The 20648-nt window shown below is 35.0% G+C and overlaps 2 protein-coding genes across 2 annotated transcripts in view; both read left to right on the forward strand.

Moving 5' to 3' along the window:
• Nucleotides 1–1228, forward strand: part of LOC129433427 (verrucotoxin subunit beta-like) — a 60736-nt gene extending 59508 nt beyond the window's left edge. Inside the window, exon 15 of the mRNA XM_073864688.1 lies at nt 52–1228. The gene's annotated coding sequence lies outside the window, so the exon portion shown is untranslated. The remainder of the gene's footprint in view (nt 1–51) is intronic.
• Nucleotides 1229–1565: 337 nt separating this feature from the next.
• On the forward strand, nt 1566–17669 carry LOC141362502 (verrucotoxin subunit beta-like). Its single transcript, XM_073864691.1, has 15 exons — nt 1566–1863; nt 3600–3707; nt 3945–5638; nt 8565–8586; nt 9228–9324; nt 9405–9559; nt 9660–9742; nt 10272–10373; nt 10550–10621; nt 10762–10878; nt 12250–12381; nt 12476–12522; nt 12595–12638; nt 13061–13105; nt 14484–17669. Exons 2-13 carry the CDS (start codon nt 3608–3610, stop codon nt 12632–12634), a joined length of 2661 nt encoding a protein of 886 aa, XP_073720792.1. The 5' UTR covers nt 1566–1863; nt 3600–3607; the 3' UTR covers nt 12635–12638; nt 13061–13105; nt 14484–17669.
• Nucleotides 17670–20648: the final 2979 nt, after the last annotated feature.

Here is a 20648-nt window from a genome sequence, read left to right on the forward strand (position 1 = left end):
ACAGTAAATTTGATAAAGTAACATAAACATAAATCATCTTTGTGATTGTAGGTCTGGACTGCCTGGACATCAGATGATATCTAGAAGATTTAAAACATTCACAAAATGCATCTCAACATATAATCACAGATGCTTTACATTGCATGACTTTAAGTATTATTGAGTTGACATTATTTTTTACAAATTACCTTAAAAACATAATATCTGTGTGTTAAATCAAAACATTCATACATTGTGTTTAATGTTTAATATTGATAACAAATGTAGCTTATAACAGTGCATAGACTAATCACTTTTGATAAAATACACATTATAATCAACATTATAGATCAAATATTTTCAATGTCATTGAGTTTTCAAATGATTAGTTGGTTGTTAGGGATAATTTAGTAAATGAACACATACATGTTATCAGCTGGTGGTATTTCTCTGCACATTGAGGCTGTAAAACTTTGTCTCTGATGAAAACATTTTTTAATAAAATAAAAATGTGCTCTTAAGATACTTTGATATAATAAGTCTGCTGCAGTGAAGTCAAACATCTATGTTTTTATACCAGCAAAAGCAGACACTGAGTATAACCTGAACATGACACCAGCGACCCTATGAAGACGGTTAAGCATATAAACTAAATTCTTATAATGCAACCATTTTCAAATATATTTGGGTTAATGTAGTAGCCTACACGTGAACACAAGTATATAACAATGTGCTACAGGTTTCTGGATATTTTAATCTAACATATTCTAACATTTCTGTTATTTTATCTTTTTTGTAACAAAACATGATTTTTTTTTGCTAAAACCAAAAGCTCTTGAAAACAATACGTGTTAATATTTTGTGTAAAATATTACTAGAAGAGAATTTGTAAAGCTGAGAAAGAATTAAATTAAGGCTCATATTAAATTCTTATTAATTGAAACCAAAATACGGATAGATTTACCAAAATTTAAGGTTTGCTGCCGGTAGAGACTACGGTAATTTTTGTAAATAATCTGAACAAACATAACATTTTAATTACTACATTACTGATGTCCAGGTGAATTTGCAAAATCATAGAGATTATGTCTGTGATGAATTAAGGCGGACTTAAACGTTTCATTCGTCTTTTGAGTAAACAGTCATATGTGAAGTGCATTTGACTTACACAAAAACTGTTTTGTCCTTTTAATGCAATGGTTCTGATATCAGGTATTTTGTGATTGCAATTAAACGCACATTTCATTCTTACAATGACAATAAAAATATACTTTCTTCTAAATGAGAACATTTTTTGTTTTTTTTTTCTACATACTTCTATAAAAAAATTGGTGGGTCCTGAGATTATACCTGTCGGGGGTCACGTAATGAAAATGTTTGTGAACCACTAAGTGCATGTAATGTGAAAATATTTATTTTAGAATATAGTCCATATTTTAAGTTTTGGTGTTTAGGATTAGATTTTTGTACTTGTTTCTACGCAATTCTGCCGACCCTGATACAGCACACGAGGCCATTACGTCTGTCATAAACACGCGCTAATGAACTGAAAGTGAAAATGAAAGTTTGCTTCATATCGAACATTGGCCGTTTCTCAAACGGAAGGCTGCATCCTTCGGAGGTCTTATTGCAGAATATTAACTATTATAAAGTTTACTAGTATACTTAGTTAGTCGTAACTGTTGTAGGCTAATATTCTTATGACTTGCGAATGTTATGCTCTGTTAACTGAAATAAACCAGGCTTGATGACGTATGTAGCCTGCATTATGTGACCTCAGGAGGGCGCAGTCTTCGTTTGAGAAACAGTTATAGTACAACCCAATGACAGTGTGATTACAGTAATGTAGTTCAGCTCCTCTGGGACAGAAGGGTTTTGATGAAGGTGAGTGAATTAACCTTTATAAAATAATCAGCACATAGACACATTTATATAAATCTTTATAGAAACAAGTTTTGAAGTAATTTAATAAATTGAAACAATAAAAAATATATATTTAATAATACATTTATAAATTGACATGTATAAAGTTAATTTAAATATATATAAATTAATGTAAAAATGTATTTGGTTAGGCTAGGCTAATTTCTTTCTTATGTAAACTATGACTTGACAATTTCGTTGTAATGGACAAAATCCACTGCTTACTGTTTATTTGAGCAATACTAAATATACTGTGCACAGGACCATGGACAGAACAATTCGTTTTTATGGGGGGCACGTTTTTTAATAAAGTGAGAAACAGGCTGAACAACTTCTTCAAACTTGAACAAAGTCTTCAGTTTCACAAACAACACAATATTCAGTGGCGGCTGGTGCCACAACAGTTTAGGAGGGGCGCACTTTCAGAGGAGTTTTTTGTTCAGATAAGAGAACATACAGAACCGTTTTGGCAGAGGTTTAGTGTCTATTCGTCCTGTAGGTGTTGCTCTAATATGTTAAATGTCAAGCTCTACAATCACATATGGGCAGTTTCCATGACAGTTTATTATTCTAGACTAGGCCTTAATTAATATATTTTATTACTTTTATTATATATTCTAACTGAGGGAACGAGGTTGTTCCTTAAAATCTCGCAATACATGTCATCCTCTCCTTAATACAGTGCAGTCGCCCTGTCCCATGTGCAGAAAAACACCCCTAAAGCATGATGCTACCAACCCCATGCTTCACAGTAGAGATGGTGTTCTTGGGATGGTACTCATCATTCTTCTTCCTCCAAACACGTTTAGTGGAATTATGACCAAATAGTTCTATTTTGGTCTCATCTGACCACATGACTTTCTCCCATGACTCCTCTGGATCATCCAAATAGTCATTGGCAAACTTAAGACGGGTCTGGACATGTGCTGGTTTAAGCAGGGGAACCTTCCGTGCCATGCATGATTTCAAACCATGACGTCTTAGTGTATTACCAACAGTAACCTTGGAAACGGTGGTCCCAGCTCTTTTCAGGTCATTGACCAGCTCCTCTCGTGTAGTTCTGGGTTGATTTCTCACCTTTCTTAGGATCATTGAGACCCCAGGAGGTGAGATCTGGCATGGAGCCCCAGTACGAGGGAGATTGACAGTCATGTTTAGCTTCTTCCTTTCTAGCCTTGTGGAGGTGTACAATTTTGTCTCTAGTGTCTTTGGACAGCTCTTTGGTCTTGGCCATGTTAGTAGTTGGATTCTTACTAATTGTATGGGGTGGACAGGTGTCTTTATGCAGCTAACGACCTCAAACAGGTCCATCTAATTTAGAATAATAAAGGAGTGGAGGTGCCTGCCTCAGCCTGCCCCTCACCGAGGGCGTCCTGCAGCGGCCGCCCCATTCCTCCCCGGGCTCTTCTGAGAAGCGAGGAACCGGTCCCCAGCAGCCCGCTAAACAAGATGGAAAAAGAAAATCCAAGCGGCCCTTTTGTTGCTTAGCAAACCATAAGACATAAAACAGAATGTGTTTTTTAAAGCATAAACCACGGAAACACATTGTATTATACCAAATACACAAAATAACATTGTTTTTAGCAATGAAATAGTGAATTGTGCTTTACGAATGTAAGACTTCGACTTTTATTAGGTAATGTAAGATGTTCATGATGAATGATTTAATCCTCACTGATGTGCTCTTATATTGTCAGTGTTCAGAATGGAGTCAGTAGGAGTGAATGTGATAGAAGTTGCTGCTTTAGGGAGACCCTTTCAGCTGGGGATGCTCTACGACTGCAGGAAAGATGCTCTTGTGCCAGGTACCACTCTACAATTATCTTTACACAGATAAAGGTAACAAATGATTTAGAGAATGTGCTCCAGGAAGCACTAATATAAGACCTTTTGTATCAGATGTTTTAACACAGACATCTTACAGATGTAGCTATGATACCTGGGAAACGCAGGGAAACCAGGGCATCAATTTTATAAAGTTTTATAAGTACAATTTTGGTGTGTTATTTTTGTCTTTTTTGGCTAAAAAAATCTCTCTACAGGAATCACGTTGTGGGGTGAAGAAAAGCTCAAGCAGAGTATTCGATCTCATCCCCAAATTAATACAGATTTCAAAGTTACAGCTTCAGACTCTATTGAAGAAAAATCAAACTTATTGAACATTGAAGCCTCTATGAAATTGAGTCTGTTGGGTGGATTGATCAACGTAACCGGTGCAGCCAAATATCTCAATGACACCAAGAAGTCTTTCATTCAGCAGAGACTGACTCTACATTATCATTCAACTACCAGGTTTGAAGAACTGAGCATGAACCATTTAGCTTCTGAAAATATAGCTCACCATGAGGTGTTTGATCACGATACAGCGACACATGTGGTGACGGCAGTGCTGTACGGAGCTGACGCCTGCTTTGTGTTCGACAGAGAGGTTTCTTCAGATGAGGACAAATCTGTGGTACAAAAAGAGGTGAAGGCAGCATTCGAGAAACTCAGAATCATTACAGTAGACGTAAATGCGAATCTAAACCTGAATGAGGTTCAGAAGAATGCGGTGCAAAAATTCAGTGTCACTTTCTATGGTGATTTTCAGTTGCCGTCTAATCCGACTTCATTTGAAGATGCTTTGAAGGTTTACGCTGAACTTCCAAAACTGCTGGGAGGAAACAGAGATCTTGTGGTTCCACTGAGAGTGTGGCTGTATCCTCTGAGCAAACTTAACTCGAGAGCTTTAAAACTTCTGAAGGAAATCAGCATTGATTTAGTCAGTGACATAGAATCAGCATTAGAGAGTTTAAATACAACTGAGATGAAATGCAGTGATCTTCTGAAAGACTCTTCTGCTTCAGCTTTACCTCCATTTCATGATAAAATACAGCAGATGAAGCAGAACTGTAACAAATACAAGTTGAGTCTCATGAAGAAACTCGGCTCTCTGTTGCCTCAGATCCGTGGAGAAAACATTGAAGACTCAGCACTGATTGATCTACTGAAAGATCATCATGAATCTCCATTCAGAGAAAGTGAGCTTGCAGAATGGATGAAGATGAGAGAGAAAGAGTCTGAGATCATTAAAACACTGCTCAGACAGCTGATTGATTCTGGTGCAAAGGTAGAAGACAACCGAAAGGCAATCTTGATGGATCTAGATGTGGAAAATCTGGTTAGCTACACATTCACATCATTGAACTGGTCAGATGTGCTCCTTCCTAAACAATTGACGTATCTAAGATCTTCCACAATGAAAAATAAAAATGACCTGGACTCCAAGAAGGAAATGTCATGGCTCACCCCTGCCATCCACAAGACTATGAGGAGCAACTTGGAGATGTTTAAGAGCTTGATTCGTTCAAAAGATCGTAAACCAGCCAAGTTTATTGTGTCATCAAAACAAATGGAGGATCATCCAGGTTCCTGCATTCTCCTGTATGAAGGTGGATGTGTTGAACCTGTTTGCTTCACTCCTCCATCACAGCCGGCTCGTCCAATCACAGCAGGGGTTAAAGGTGACAGTGTGGTTATAAATGTGAAGCCCTCAACATGTCCTGCTACAGAGGAACTCAGGTTACTCTACAAAATAAAGCAAGAGAAGATCTGGACATCTCAACCTGTGCTGAAGGAGCAAAATACTGTAACTCTGACTGATCTGAGACCAGGCACTGAATATGAGATTAAATGTGCAGCAGTGGGGAAACTCAACTATACAACTGAATCTGATGTGATCACAGTTACAACTGAGGTATGATCTAGGGCTGCATAACGATTAATCGCAACTAATCGTTTAATAGTTTTTGTTTACATCATACAGTGGTGTGAAAAAGTGTTGGCCCACTTCCTGATTTATTTATTTTTTTGCAAGTTTGTTACACTTTAACATTTCATAGTATGAAGAGAAAACAAAATCCAAATCCACATGGCCCCGTGTGATAAAGTGCTTGCCCCCTAAATCTAAAAACTATTTGGGCCACCCTTAGCAGCAACAACTGCAATCAAGTGTTTGTGATAACTTGCAGTGAGTCTGTTACAGCACTGTGGAGGAATTTTGACCCACCCATCTTAGCAGATTTCTTGTAATTCAGCCACATTGAAGGGTTTTTGAGCATGAACCTTATTTAAAAGGTCATGCCACAACATCTCAATATGATTGAGGTCAGGACTTTGATTAGGCCACTCCAAAGTCTTCATTTTTTTTCTTCAGCCATTCAGAGGTGGACTTTCTGGTGTGTTTAGGATGATTGTCCTGCTGCAGAACCCAAGTTTGCTTCAGCTTGAGGTCACAAACAGATGGCCAGACATTCTCCTTCAGGATTTGTTGGTAGAGAGCAGAATTCATCATTTCATTTATCACAGCAAGTCTTCCAGGTCCTGAAGCAGAAAAACAGCCCCAGATCATCACACTACCACCACCATATTTTACTGTTGGCATGATGTTCTTTTTCTGAAATGCGGTGTTACTTTTGCACTAGATGTAATGGGACATCCACCTTCCATAACCTTCAACTTTTGTCTCGTCAGTCCACAGCAGGGATGGGCAACTTCAGTCCTGGAGGGCCGGTGTCCTGCAGAGTTTAGATCCAAGCATAATTAAACACACCTAAAGCAGCCAATTAAGGTCTTACTAGGCGTACTAGAAACTTTTAGGCAGGTGTGCTGAGGCAAGTTGGAGCTAAACTCTGGCAGGACACCGGCCCTCCAGGACCGAAGTTGCCCATCCCTGCTCCATAGAGTATTTTGCCAAAAGTCTTGGGGATCATCACAATGTTTTTTGGCAAAACTGAGATAAGCCTTTATCTTCTTTTTGCTCAGCATCAGTTATCATCTTGGAACTTTGCCATACAGGCCATTGTTGCCCAGTCTCTTTCTTATGGTGGAGTCATGAACACTGACCTTAACTGAGACAAGTGAGGCCTGCAGTTCTTTGGATGTTGTTGTGGGGTCTTTTGTGACCTCTTGGATGAGTCGTCGCTGTGCTCTTGGGGTTATTTTGGTCGGCCAGCCACTCCTGGGAAGGTTCACCACTCTTCCATATTTTCGCCATTTGTGGATAATGGCTCTCACTGAGGTTCGCTGGAGTCCCAAAGCTTTAAAATGGCTTTATAACCTTTTCCAGACTGATAGATCTCAATTACTTTCTTTCACATTTGTTCTGAATATCTTTGGATCCCAACTTTCTTTTAACGTCACATTATCAGGCAGGTCCTATTTAAGTGATTTCTTGATTGGGAACAGCTGTGGCAGTAATCAGGCCTGGGTGTGGCTAAAAAAACTGACCTCAGGTGTGATAAACTACAGATAAGTTATGTTTTGGGGGTAGGGGGGAAAACACTTTTTCACACGGCACCATATTGGTTTGGATTTTGTTTTCCCTTCATAATGAAAACCTTCATTTAAAAACTGCATGTTGTGTTAACTTGTCTTATCTTTGATTAATATTTAAATTTGTTTCATGATCTGAAACATTAAAGGGACTGTAAGTAGGATTTTAAGTGTTTTATTAATCAAAATCAATGACTTTATTCATAAATATGTCCTCGTTGGTGTCAAATGACCTCTGCCAGTGATCTGACTTTTCTCTGTAAGCTTAGAATTTCTCCTCTTTACTTACATTGAACGGGTAAGTCCAAGGAGGATTCCATATCGTTTCGCCGTATTGATAAACTATAATAGCAGAGAGGGACAAAAAGCACTTTTCATTCAGAACACGTGAACCAGCTGCAACGGACAAAGGAGATTAGTGATTACATAGCGGCTACCGTAGTTGCAACACGCATTTGGAAAGGGGAGGCGCTAGAGAGCAATGTTCGTTTGAATGCAAAATACAATTCCACCACTAGATGGGGGTAAATCCTACTTGTTGCCCCTTTAAAGTGTGACAAACATGCAAACAATAAAAACCAGGAAGAGAGCCAACACTTTTTCACATCACTGTATATATGTGTGTACTACTATGTATAATAATTATGTATACATAAATACACACACAAACATGTATAATTTTAAGAAAATATATGTATATATTAAAGGTACAATGTATACATTTTTAGAAGGATCTTTTGACAGCAATGCATTCTAATATAGACAACTATGTTTTCATTGCTGTTTAAAGACCTTACAAAATAAACTGTATTGTTTTTATTACCTTAGAATCAGCCATTTTTATCTACCTACACCGAGGGTCCCCTTATATGGATGCCACCATTTTTGCCTTCATGTTTCTAAAGTAGCCCTAAATGAATAAACTGCTCTACAGAGTGTGTTTGTCACTACGTTGTCTCAGGCGATGATATGTTTGTGCTGTGGCGGCTTCCGTAACTTCTCTATGTGTTTGGAAAGGGAGGGGTGCACTTCACAACACTAAAATCTACACACTGCACCTTTAAGTATTCATATATAATATAATTTATATATAACTATAAAAATGTATATACACATGTAAATATCTCTTAAATGTATACATGCATGTGTGTGTAAATTTATATATACATATTTCTTACATACAGACAGTACACACACACAGATATATTATGTAAACAAAAACTTTTATTCTGCAAATAATTAGTTGCGATTAATTGTTATACGACAGTAGTATGATTACACTTTTGTTATCATTACATGTCGGAAGATATTTATGTCAGTTGTTAATGAATGTTAAATGTTTCTTTCAGGGGAGGATCCGTCCCTTTATGGGTAAGTCTGGTATTTATCATTTATTTACCAGAGTAAAGTAAGTCAGAGTACTCTTTAAAGCAGCCGTACATGTTTTTTTAATGGCACATGTGTCAGGGATATCAGAGGCAAAACCAAGACACAGACAGCAGGTAAACACAAAGGCCTTTATCCTAAACAAGGGCATACAAATGACGAGGGGGCAAAACAACAAAACTTTGCAAAAAGGTCAGGAGAGCACATGGCACACCAACACAATCTATGGTCATGTGCTTCCACACAAAACACGTGAAACATGACACATATGTGACAACTTTTTGTGGGGCCATGCAATGAGTGGAGGAAAAGCAAGTGTCCAAGACATTTTAGATTTTGTTTTATTCTTCATTTTTATAGTTTTGTTTTTATGTTAATAATTTAAGTAAAAAAAATCATTTTGGTATGAGATTTTGTCATTTCAATTTAATTTATTTTTCTTTCAGTTTAGTTTTAACAAAAATGTTAACCTTGATCAGAATACACATCTACTGACTTTAATAGCTCATTCTTAATAAATAAAATATAACAATAAATATACTTGTGTCATAAAAATTTGACTTAAAAGGGGTTTTATGGCTTTGATAGATGAAATGATGTTGATAACAATGTGTTTCTGATTTAAGGATATTGTGGTTTGAAAAATCCTGGATGGGGCAGCTGTTTCAATGCACTTCTGCAAACTCTCTACATGACTAAAGAATACAGAGATCATGTTATGAGGTAAATTAATAACTTCATTCATTTCATTCTGTTGTGATTCATCAGAGTTTATTACAGTTAATATATCATGTGTTGTTTAGACTGAACACAGGCGATGGGTCTACTGAGGATAAGTTCATTAAAGAGTTAAAGGTGTTGTTCGAAACGTTGGACACCGAGCAGGGGGCGGTCTCAACACAATCAACTCAAGAAACAGCTGACGAGATCTTTATGTTACATTACAGAACAGAATTAAGTAAATAAATTTAAGTTAAAAAAAAGATTTTGAATCAATATAAATAAATAATATACATAACTGTAACATTCTTATTGATTAATTTTTGTGTATTTCTTAGAAGTCATTTTTCGGATGATAAATGAAATTCAATACTTAGCGCAAGGCTTGTGGGAGGTACTTATGGCAACTCGCTCATCTGAGGTTACTCAAGTTTCTTTCTTTAAATGTTTTTACGGTCTGTGTCTAAAATCAATTTTATTGGTAGTTGGTAGGATGTTCATATTTAGTTTTGACTCTGATTGTAGAGACCTCTCTGAAAAAAATATTCATTCAATTTACTCAATTGTTTTAAGGTAATTGGTTGCAATCAATTTATTTAAGCTACCTTTAAACAAAAAAGGTTAGTAAAGTAAAATAAAATAAAAAACTTTTGTTGAAATGTAGCTTAAATAAATTGATTGCTTCCTACACTGCATCTTAGTGTTTGTCTTGTTTTCAGTAAAAATATCTAACAATTCTTAAATTAAGATGCATTTTCTTGATGAGCAAAATGACCCAAGAAAATAAGTCTAGATTTTAGACCAATAATATCAAATTTAAGTGATTTTGTGCATAAAACAAGCAAAAAATCTGCCAAAAATCTTACATACTTTTTATTTGTAGTTTTATAACTTTGTGATTAAAGTATCAATATTCATAGATTATTAATGAATCTGCTTTTTGACTTTAGATTTTTACGTTTGCTGACCAGTTTTATGAAAAATGTCATTTATGCTGGACTGTTTCAATAATTGGAATCATCTCAGTCACTTTTCAAGAATTTCAAGATGTGGTATGTAGATTATGATGTTTAGTACTGAATAAAAGTCTAACTTATATCAAATGTTGAGAATAAATTACAAGTGCATCATTAAAAGAGTAAAAGCAGCTGTAATAAATACATTATCATCATGAAATTTTATTTCTTAGATGTTATATTTGATATCATTTGATTTGTTTATTATGTAGGAAGATGCTCTACAGATAAGAGAAGGAATCATGCAGCAGTTCTGTCATCACTGCAAAGAACCTCTGAGAACGGCAAGTAACTTTTTATCATGTAGTAAATATTTACACATGTTTTGATGGTGTGAAGTTCTGAAATATTACATTTACCACAATTTACTAAATATGTTTAAGGCTTCATTCTTTGTCTTAAAACTGAGTTATTATATCATTAGAAACACGAGATCCACTCACAAAAAATACTGATTGTACGTTTGAGGAGATATATAAGAGAAAGTGTGGATTCCTACAAGAAAAATGAACTGGAATTGACCATTCGTCCTCATTTGAAGGTAATTACATGTGATACTATTGATTCACATGACTTAAACATTATTAGATTACTTCTGTTTTTTAGTTTACTTCATGTAAAGAGTTTCATGTTTTTCCTTTCCCTGGCGCATAACACAACATTTTCGGTTGCACTTTATTTTACAGTACATACTTACCCTGTACATATATGGTAAACAAGTTGTACTTACCGACAAATGTGTGGTACTTACTTGAAGGTATCTACATGGTAATTAATTGGTATCATTACTCTACTTACCAGTACATACTTGGTAGTTATTATGTAACTCTAGGTAAGTACTGGGTGATAACAGATACATACTTATAGTGTATGTATACTGTAACGAGAAACATTACTGTAATTACAAATAAATGTACAATACCAGACTCCCTTTTAATCTACCTGGAAATAACAATATTTGAAGAATTTTCAATGATAACAATTTATTATGTCAGGCAGGTTCAACGTTGAGTTAAACAATACAAAGCAGAATATGATTCAGTTAAATTATTTAAAATGATCAAAAGTTAAAAAGTCGTACCTATAGACGAAATACATACCAAGTGGTATGGAAAGTTACTACAAAGTGCTTATGATTTAATAAGCCCTTTTCACACCGAGAAATACACAGAAAATGCATCCAGAATTTTTCCGGGATACTTTGATTTTTGGTTCATTCACACTACCAATGATTTTCTGTGTGTATGCATTCACACATATATCGTGAAAAATGTAACATATTTAGGCCGCGTCTAAATAACCACACTTGCGGTCTTTGCACTTGATCACTTGAATACTTACATGACGTATTTCCTGTATTTTGCCCAAGTGTTCTAGTTGGCGTGAAGATCCCAAGCGTGCATGTAAAAATTATTTATCTGATGGGACACACTTAGCAAGTGTTAAAATGTCAATCCAGGTAGCAATTTGCACCAAAACATATTCATTTTTTATTTAGACTACTTAAAATATATATTTTTAAGGTAAATAAAATGAACACATAAACAAATTAATAAATAAATAAATAACTGAAGGGTCACAAAATGGGATTGTTAAATTGTAAACTTTGGCACACCTTTTCTTAGAATTATAGAAATGAAACCTTTTTACCCATCGCACCATGACCTTTAAAATGACACCAAACATGAAGATAAACCCTTAGCATCACAACATACAATGTATGGTATTACATAGATTCAGTAGACCTTCAGTGATCTGGAAGATAGAGAGGTTGAATCCTGGTTATCAGCACCACCTGGAGATTTGATTGCTTTATGAGTATCTCCACAAGAAACACAATGCTGATCTCTTAAACAGCTGTCTTACATTCATGAAACCAAGACAAATAAATATCGTTTGTCTTTAATTTCAGATTTCCTCTCATGACTTTGAGCTTTGTGCCATAATAAACTACTATGGCTCAGATCAAAGTGGACACTTTAATGCAGACATCAAATGTGAAAATCAACAATGGTATCGCTTTGATGAAACCCACATGTGTGAGGTATTTACATATATTTATATTAATGTGTGTTTGTGAACAAGAATTTAACATTTTTCTTATAATATTTTATCATAATCTACTCATTTTTCTTTAGAGTTATTTGAACAATCTTTCACAAAGAGACGAGAACTTCGTGTACAGGTACAGTATCTGCTATCTTTCATTAACTGTGATATTATAGTTATGAAGATTATTAAATGAATGTCTTTACAGGTCTTCAAGTGCTTATATGCTCTTCTACAGACCCAGTTAACACAGTGAGTAACACATTATATACTGATGTTATGTGTTGTTGATCTTTGATTTATAATGCAGCGTATGAAAGTCCTGTGATGTGACACGCTGTTCTTCATATAAAGCGATTTTAAACATCATTTTAAGTTTTCTACCATACATAAGTGTAAAGTGTTTAACTGTAAAGCAGAAATACTGAGTAAAGTTCAATTTCTATTATTAATTTATCTACTGGAGGTTACGTCTCTATTATAATGTCTCTGGTTAAGTGTTTTAGTAAAGTTACAAAGACAGTTTCAGAGAGGAATCTGGAGTTTGTTGTTGAATATAAACCAGTAACAGTTCAAATAATAATCAGTGTGACTCTGTTTAAAATGTTTATCACTCCATCTTTAGAGTAAATTGTCATTCGCATTTTTTTATTATTTTATTTTTTATTTTAAAGATTCATGAATGCAGTCGTGTGAATCAATAATGGAAGAAGATGAAGGTACTGTATGAGTTTATTGTCTGTTGTTTTCTGTCATTAGGGGCCCTATTTTAACGATCTGAAACGCAAGTCCGAAGCGCAAAGCGCAAGTGACTTTGTGGGCGGATCTTGGGCGCTGTTGCTATTTTCCCGGCGGGAAAAATAAGTCTTGCGCCGGGCGCAAATCAATAAGGGGTTGGTCTGAAGTAGGTTCATTATTCATAGGTGTGGTTTGGGCGTAACGTCAAATAAACCAATCAGAACGCTATCCAACATTCCCTTTAAACGCAAGGGCGCAAGTTCCATGGCGGGTTGCTATTATTATGACGGATTTGACAGGCGCACGCCAGGAGCGGTTCACAGCCGAGGAGACCGACGTTCTTGTAAGGGCAGTCAAAGACAGGGAAGTTGTTTTGTATGGGGGTGGGAGAAACCCGCCCAAATCAGCGTCGGTTAAACAGGCGTGAGAGGAAATAGACGCAATTGTCTCATCAGCTGCGCCAAGCACTACAATGATGTCAGGAGACGGGGGGATCCCAAGCTTGCCAGCATAAATCGGGCACGCCGGGCACACAGGAGGACATCGCTGCGTCCACCCTCACCACTGAAAGGGTTTGGGGGCTTTGAAATCGGACACAAGATACGCAAGCAAGGTCCAACCCCAAAGTACACTTACAAATCAAGTTCACATACATGAAGGTTTCTTATGATAACATTTTAATTATTATTTAGATAAAATAAATGTAATACAGCCACACAACAAACTTATGAAAATATTTTAATCGTTATTTGCATGATAATTGTTTAACGCTGCCACACAATATAAATAAAAACTATCACCACAATGCTCACCACAATGATTTCCCTTATCTCATGTATTAATATTTTTATTGTAACAATTTATGATTTAATGATTTCCCTTATCTTATATTTTTTATTGTAACAATTTATGATTTGCAAAAATAACTGTTGCATCTTAGATAAGCAATGCGCGTTGTGCACGCTATACATTATGGTCAAGCATGCGCCCTTAAAATAGCATAATGAACCACGCGCAACGCGCCACTGACTTTAGCGCAATTGTTTTTTGAAACTGCAAAATAGCATAAGAGATGGTTTGCGCCGGAGCACGCCTCCTTTTGCGCTGAACCGCCCAGGGAGCGCAAGTTCATTCCCTAGTTTGCCGATGTGCGTCTGTGGAGGGAAAAACCCGCTGTGCGCCGGTGCAAAATACGAAATGATACATGCGTCACTGACAAAGTCAATTGCGCTGGGTGCAAGATAGGGCCCTAGGTCTGAAATTGAGTTTCATGGTTAATATTTTTATTTTTAATTGGATGACTAACAGTAAATCTGAAATTTGATGAAGTAACACGAAAACAAATCTTTTTAATTGTAGGTCTGGACTGCTTGGACATCAGATAAAAATCTAGAAGAGTTTCTTTGACATTTTTAAACCTTTTATAGATTTATGATTTACATTGTATGCCTTTCAAATATTATTTAGTTTTACATCGTTTTTACAAATTACCTTATAAATATAATATATGTGTGTTAAATCAAAACATTGATGGGTGTTATGTTTTTTTATTCTGATATTGATAACAGATGTAGCTTTTAGAAGTGCTAACACTTTTCATAACAGAAACATTATGATCAGTATTATAGATCAAAAATAAAATCTTAAATGTTGAGTTTTTAAATGATTAGTTGGTTGTTGATTTATCTAGACATTGGTAATAGGTGTCTGTTGAACTGGATTTTAAAAACTAATCACATATGAGCTTTATAACTTCATCCACTGTGTGTTACTGTTGTAAATGTGCTTCCATAAATCAGTTATGCTGAGATTGATTAAGTTCACTTGTTTACTGTTTTTTTATTATTTTGAGTCAGTGACTTTATTGAGGTTTTTTTTGTGTGTGTGTGGTTTCAGATGTATTGAGGGAATTCACTTTCTTAAAAAGCACTGGTTATGTTTGCTGTCTATAGAGATAACTGTAATATTGTATAAAATAATCTAAACAAACCACCAACGAAAACTTTTCACAAACGTTTTTAATGGCATTATAAAGACAAAAATGTTGCCTTGAAACAATGTGTCAAAAGGTCTGTACAAAAATGACAATTTAAGAATAAAGCTTTTCTTTGCAATGTTAATATCAACATTTTTAGTGGGATTTATTAATCATCACTTTTTTAAAATTTAATTGTAAATATATGAATAAATAAGAGCTCAGGAATCATCTGCATATCTAACTAAACACAGAAATCAGATTTATATCGGTCTCCTGTTTATAGATGATCCGGTTCTGCTGTAATTTACAAAAAGCAACATCTGGATCTCCTGTACAACTGTCAGACACGTCATTTGTATGATTGTTATATACTGTCTGGATGTGTGACAAATTTGAGATATTTGTGTGACAAATTTGTGTATTTATAAATTACAACAATAATCTTTAAGTAGGTGCATTTATTATAAGCGACTTACAAATGAGGTAAACAATATAAGTAATTAAGTCAACACAAGAACAGCAATATAAGTGCAACAAATCTAGTCTCATAAGTTAAAGGAAAACACCACCGTTTTTCAATATTTTACTATGTTCTTACCTCAACTTAGACAAATTAATACATGGCTATCTTTTTTCAATGCGTGCACTGTACAGCGCGTCGTGAATGTGTTAGCATTTAGCTTAGCCCCATTCATACCCATGGCCCCAAACAAAAGTTTTATTTTGTTCCATCATATTTACTCGTGTAACTACTTTAAATAGGAAAACATGCAAGTGTTTGGTGGATTTCGGGAAACGCACCCATGGTAAACTCTAATGTTTCATATTTCATTAATAGTGATGCATTGACAGTAATTTATTAATTTGTGACTTGTGAGTATGCAGCAAACCATTAACACCTACTGGCCTTAGTTGGTAAAACATAGTTGTGATTTTAACTTGAAATTTGGAACAGAACTTATTGAGACTCATGGCCTTATTTTAAATACACTTATATTTTTAGTTAAAAAATAAACTTAAACTGCTATAGGTATTTTTTTATTTCATATTTACAACTCTAGACACTTCATTTTAGAACCTTTAAAGTGTTGTCTTAAAAAAAAGATTTTGCTTCTAGACTTAAGAATGACAGAGTTAAATTAATTTAAATTAATTTGAAGGTGCACATCACCTCCCCTTCCACTCAAAATAGGGGGTTAAACTTAAAGGGTTAAACATTTTCATTTATTAATCTGTTGTTTAGTTTTGATTTAATGTTAATACTTAACTCTTTTCCGCCATTGACAAGTTATCTCTTTAATTAAGAAAAAAACGTTTCCCTGCCAATGACATTTACCTGCCGAGTTTTTACGTAATCTATAATTCTGCTATTATCCACTAGGTGGCGCTCTTACCCAACTTATAAAATCTGAACCATCAACTAATGAAAAACATATAACTCTGTGTATCTACTTTACTTTACTTTACTTTACTTTACTTTACTTTACTTTACTTTACTTTACTTTACTTTACTTTACTTTACTTTACTTTACTTTACTTTACTTTACTTTACTTTACTTTACTTTACTTTACACATAACACATAAGAAACAATGTTACAAGTTTTGCCACCAGGAACTTCAGTGTGTTTTAATGAGCTTAAATACTCAAAGCAAAATATATATGTATTTTTTTATTGAACAAAATTGAGTAATTACAATCAACAAATCAACAATAAGGAATAACATTATAAGAAAAGAACAAAAATACCAACAAAAATAAAATAATTATAATGGCTCATATCAGACAAAAGAAAAAGTATACATTTATAAGAAGGTGAGGACATTATAAAATTTAAGAGACATCACAAAATAAAAACATTGAAAAGATTAAAAGTCGTGCAAATTGTGCATGTTTTGATTGCTTTCTTGTTGAGAGAAAACAAAATTGTTTTTAAATACTGTTTAAACTCTTGCAAGAATACAACATAAATTGGTCTACAGTTAGAAAATTTGCATTTATGTATATAAAACCTACACAAATACAAAATCAGATTTATTATAAAACACACATTTGGGTCTCCTTCAAAAAATCCAAAAATAACAAATTTAGGAAAAAACCTTTAACAATATTATTTGAAATAAATAAACCAACATATTTCCAAAACTGCTGAGTATAATTGCACAACCAAAACATATGAAGAAGTGTTTCAGTGTCATTCTGACAAAAAGTACATTTGGTGTCGAAATTAGAGTTGAATCTTTTTCTTAAAAAATCTTTGGTAGGGTATATATTATGAAGTAATTTAAAAGAAACTTCTTTTACTTTGTTTGTAAGTAAAAATCTTTGTTGCAAGGACCATATGTTATTCCAATTTAAATTATCAAAAAGTCTATTCCAATATGAAACTGCAGAGGGAGCACAAGCAACATTTTCAATGAGTATAGCTCTTATTTTTTGGATTCTTCCTTTCTTTTCAACAAAACATATCTTCCCGATAAGAGTGTTCACAGGCTCCGGTAATGAAATTGAACTCATAGTTAATGTGTAATTTTTGAAAAGCATGTATAAACCAGATGGTATGGCATCCATAACAATGGCAAACTCTTTAGGAGTTACTGGTATATTGTATTTCAAAAGAAATTCAGCATATCTGAACAATATGCCTTTTTTATCAAAGAGCTGCCCCACAAGATATATTCCATTATCAAACCAGTGCTTATAGAACAAAGACTTATTTTTAAATAAAATATTCCTATTGTTCCAAATATAACACCTGTGGGGGGAAAAATTATGCTTGTACATAAGATTCCAAGCCAAAAGAGCCTGTTTGTGAAAGTTAGAAAGTTTAACAGGAAGTTTTTGAATACCATAATTGCACATTAAAACAAAATGTACTCCACCCAATTGTGAAAAGACAAACTGAGGGAATATATTCCACACAGAGGTTGGGTTATTAAGGAATCGACTTAGCCAATTGATTTTAATTGAGCTGTTTAATGTATTGAAATCAATAAAATTTAGTCCTCCATTTTTGTGAGAGTTTATTATGACTGCCTTCTTTAAATAGTGGGGTTTGTTTTTCCATAAAAACTTAAACAAAATACTATCTATTAATTTGCAAGTGGACTTGTCAATATGCAAAGATTGAGCAGCATAAGTGAGGCGAGATAAGCCCTCAGCTTTGACAAGTAAACTTCTGCCTTTTAAAGAAAGGTCCCTTTGCAACCAGCAGTTAAACCTTTTTTTTTTTTTTTGTTATAATTGGATCAAAGTTAGCAGAGCACCTTAACTTGTCTTCAATTATCTGTATACCTAAATAAGTAACACTATTTTTAACAGTAATACCATTAATTGAAGAAGTCAAGCAATTTTTAACTGAAAGCAGTTCACACTTATTAAGATTAAGGTGTAGACCTGAAGCTCTATAGAGAAAAGCTGGAGAGTATGGAATGCAATCGGAATTTGAAGAGAATCTTCCAAAAATAAAACTGTGTCGTCTGCCAATTGACTAATAATTATCTCTGAATTATCAATACTTATACCTTTTAGATTACTTGTTTTGATATACAAACTTAAAAATTGGGTTGCAATTATGAAAAGATAGGGAGATACTGGACATCCTTGTCGTACACCACGTTTTAAAAAAAATCTAGGAGAAGTGCTATTACCTAACTTAATGGAACTATTACTATTTCTATACAGCATTTGGACCATTTTACAAAAAGTTTCACCAAATCCAATTCTATGCATCGCCTGAAACAGGAAATCATGTTCTAGCGTATCAAATGCTTTATAATAATCTAAAAATAACAAAAAGCTTTCTTTTGGAAGTAAATGTGAGTAATCCAAAATATCTAATATTAAACGTATGTTGTTTGAAATATGTCTATTAGGCATAAAACCTGATTGTGTTTCATCTATAATAGAATTTAGTACTGATTTAATTCTTTTAGCCATTACTAAGGTTACTATTTTGTAATCATTATTTAGTAAGGTGATTGGGCGCCAATTGTCTATGAGAAGGGGGTCTTTGTTTGGTTTTGGGATTAAAGTTATTATTCCTTGACATAAAGTAGGTGGTAGAAAAGATTTTTCTATGCTTTCTTTGAAAACCTCTAATAAAAATGGTGCTATGTTTTCATTAAATAATTTATAGAATTCTGAAGTGAGTCCATCGGTTCCTGGAGATTTTCCATTTTTTAATAAATTAATCGCATCAACAATCTCTTTCGAGGAGGCTGTTTACACTTGGCATTAACATGTGTTTTCGTCGATCGGATCACAAGTGGACGACATTAATGCCAGGTGTAAACGGTGTTCAAAACGTTTTGAGCTCGTCCACTTTCGACCACTTTCAACCACATCCAGAGGTGTTCGAAACCACTTTCGATCGGATCGCTTTGGAGCTGCGGAACGCACATGTGGTTGAATGCGTTCGAACAGCCACACGCGACCGCCTTCTCTCCGCCCATTTATCTAATCTGAGGTATTAAACACAAGTTTTACGTCTTTTTTGACTTCTGGCGTGAACATTCGGTGAACAGCGCTATTTTTAGCCTTTCATTGATAAAACTAAGCGGCTGATCTCCGTAGTTTCGTTTTGAAAGCGTGTGAAAGTTGCGCGATCCTATTTCATCAATTGCGCTGAAAATTCAAAGAAAGCTCTTACATACTCATGTACAAAACACTGTGCAGCATGTTTACTTGCTAAACAAGCAGTGCACTCCGACATTATATTAGTTTGCGTCCATATAAACTCATAATTACACCCGCTCGGGTTTGAATGACAGCAGGGAGACTCGCCCACCGTCTCATAGACCACCCCCTCATAGTATTCAGCACAGAAGCGGTCGAAAGTGGACAAAAGAGACGAATTTAAATACCAAGTGTAAACGTCATGTGTCTCTCTCGTCCACTTGTGATCCGATCGATGAAAACACATCTTAATACCAAGTGTAAACAGCCCCAGATTGATAGGGGCATCACAAAAGGCTTTATCTACCATATTCAGTTGTTCTCAGGCCCGGAGTGGGTAATCGGGAGAACCGGGAGGATTCCCGGTGGGCCGCTTCACTTTTGGGCCGGTCGAGTTTTTTTTTTTTTTTTACATTTGTCACGTTAGTGAGTCTGTCTTCTCTTAAATGACACTTCACACGTTTAGCATTGACACTGCAGCGCGCAGCCTCTGCATGGGTTGTACCATGTGAAGGAGTTTTCCCCTCCCCTCCCATAGAGTTGGTTCGGTCCATAGCACGTCTATTCCAAAACTTTTCTCCGGTAGGCTGGGCCGGCGCTACCGTAACAAAACGCGTCTGAGAGGAGGAGGGCGTAAAAAAAAACAGGTTGAAGAAAAAAGCCATTGTAGGAGGATGCTGCCAAATGTGCCAAACTTACAGATTTATTTTCAAGAGGACAAACAAAAGTGACAACAGGTAACTTAAAGAGAAATAAGCCTAGTAATGGTTAGCATTAGCAACGTAATTATTCGGCTAATACCGTTTTCAAACTATTTACAAGCCAACATTTTTTTGTTAAAATATTAGCCTTTTGTGTATACATGGCGAT

Source organism: Misgurnus anguillicaudatus, unplaced genomic scaffold, assembly GCF_027580225.2.
Source record: "Misgurnus anguillicaudatus unplaced genomic scaffold, ASM2758022v2 HiC_scaffold_27, whole genome shotgun sequence".
Lineage (NCBI taxonomy): Eukaryota > Metazoa > Chordata > Actinopteri > Cypriniformes > Cobitidae > Misgurnus > Misgurnus anguillicaudatus.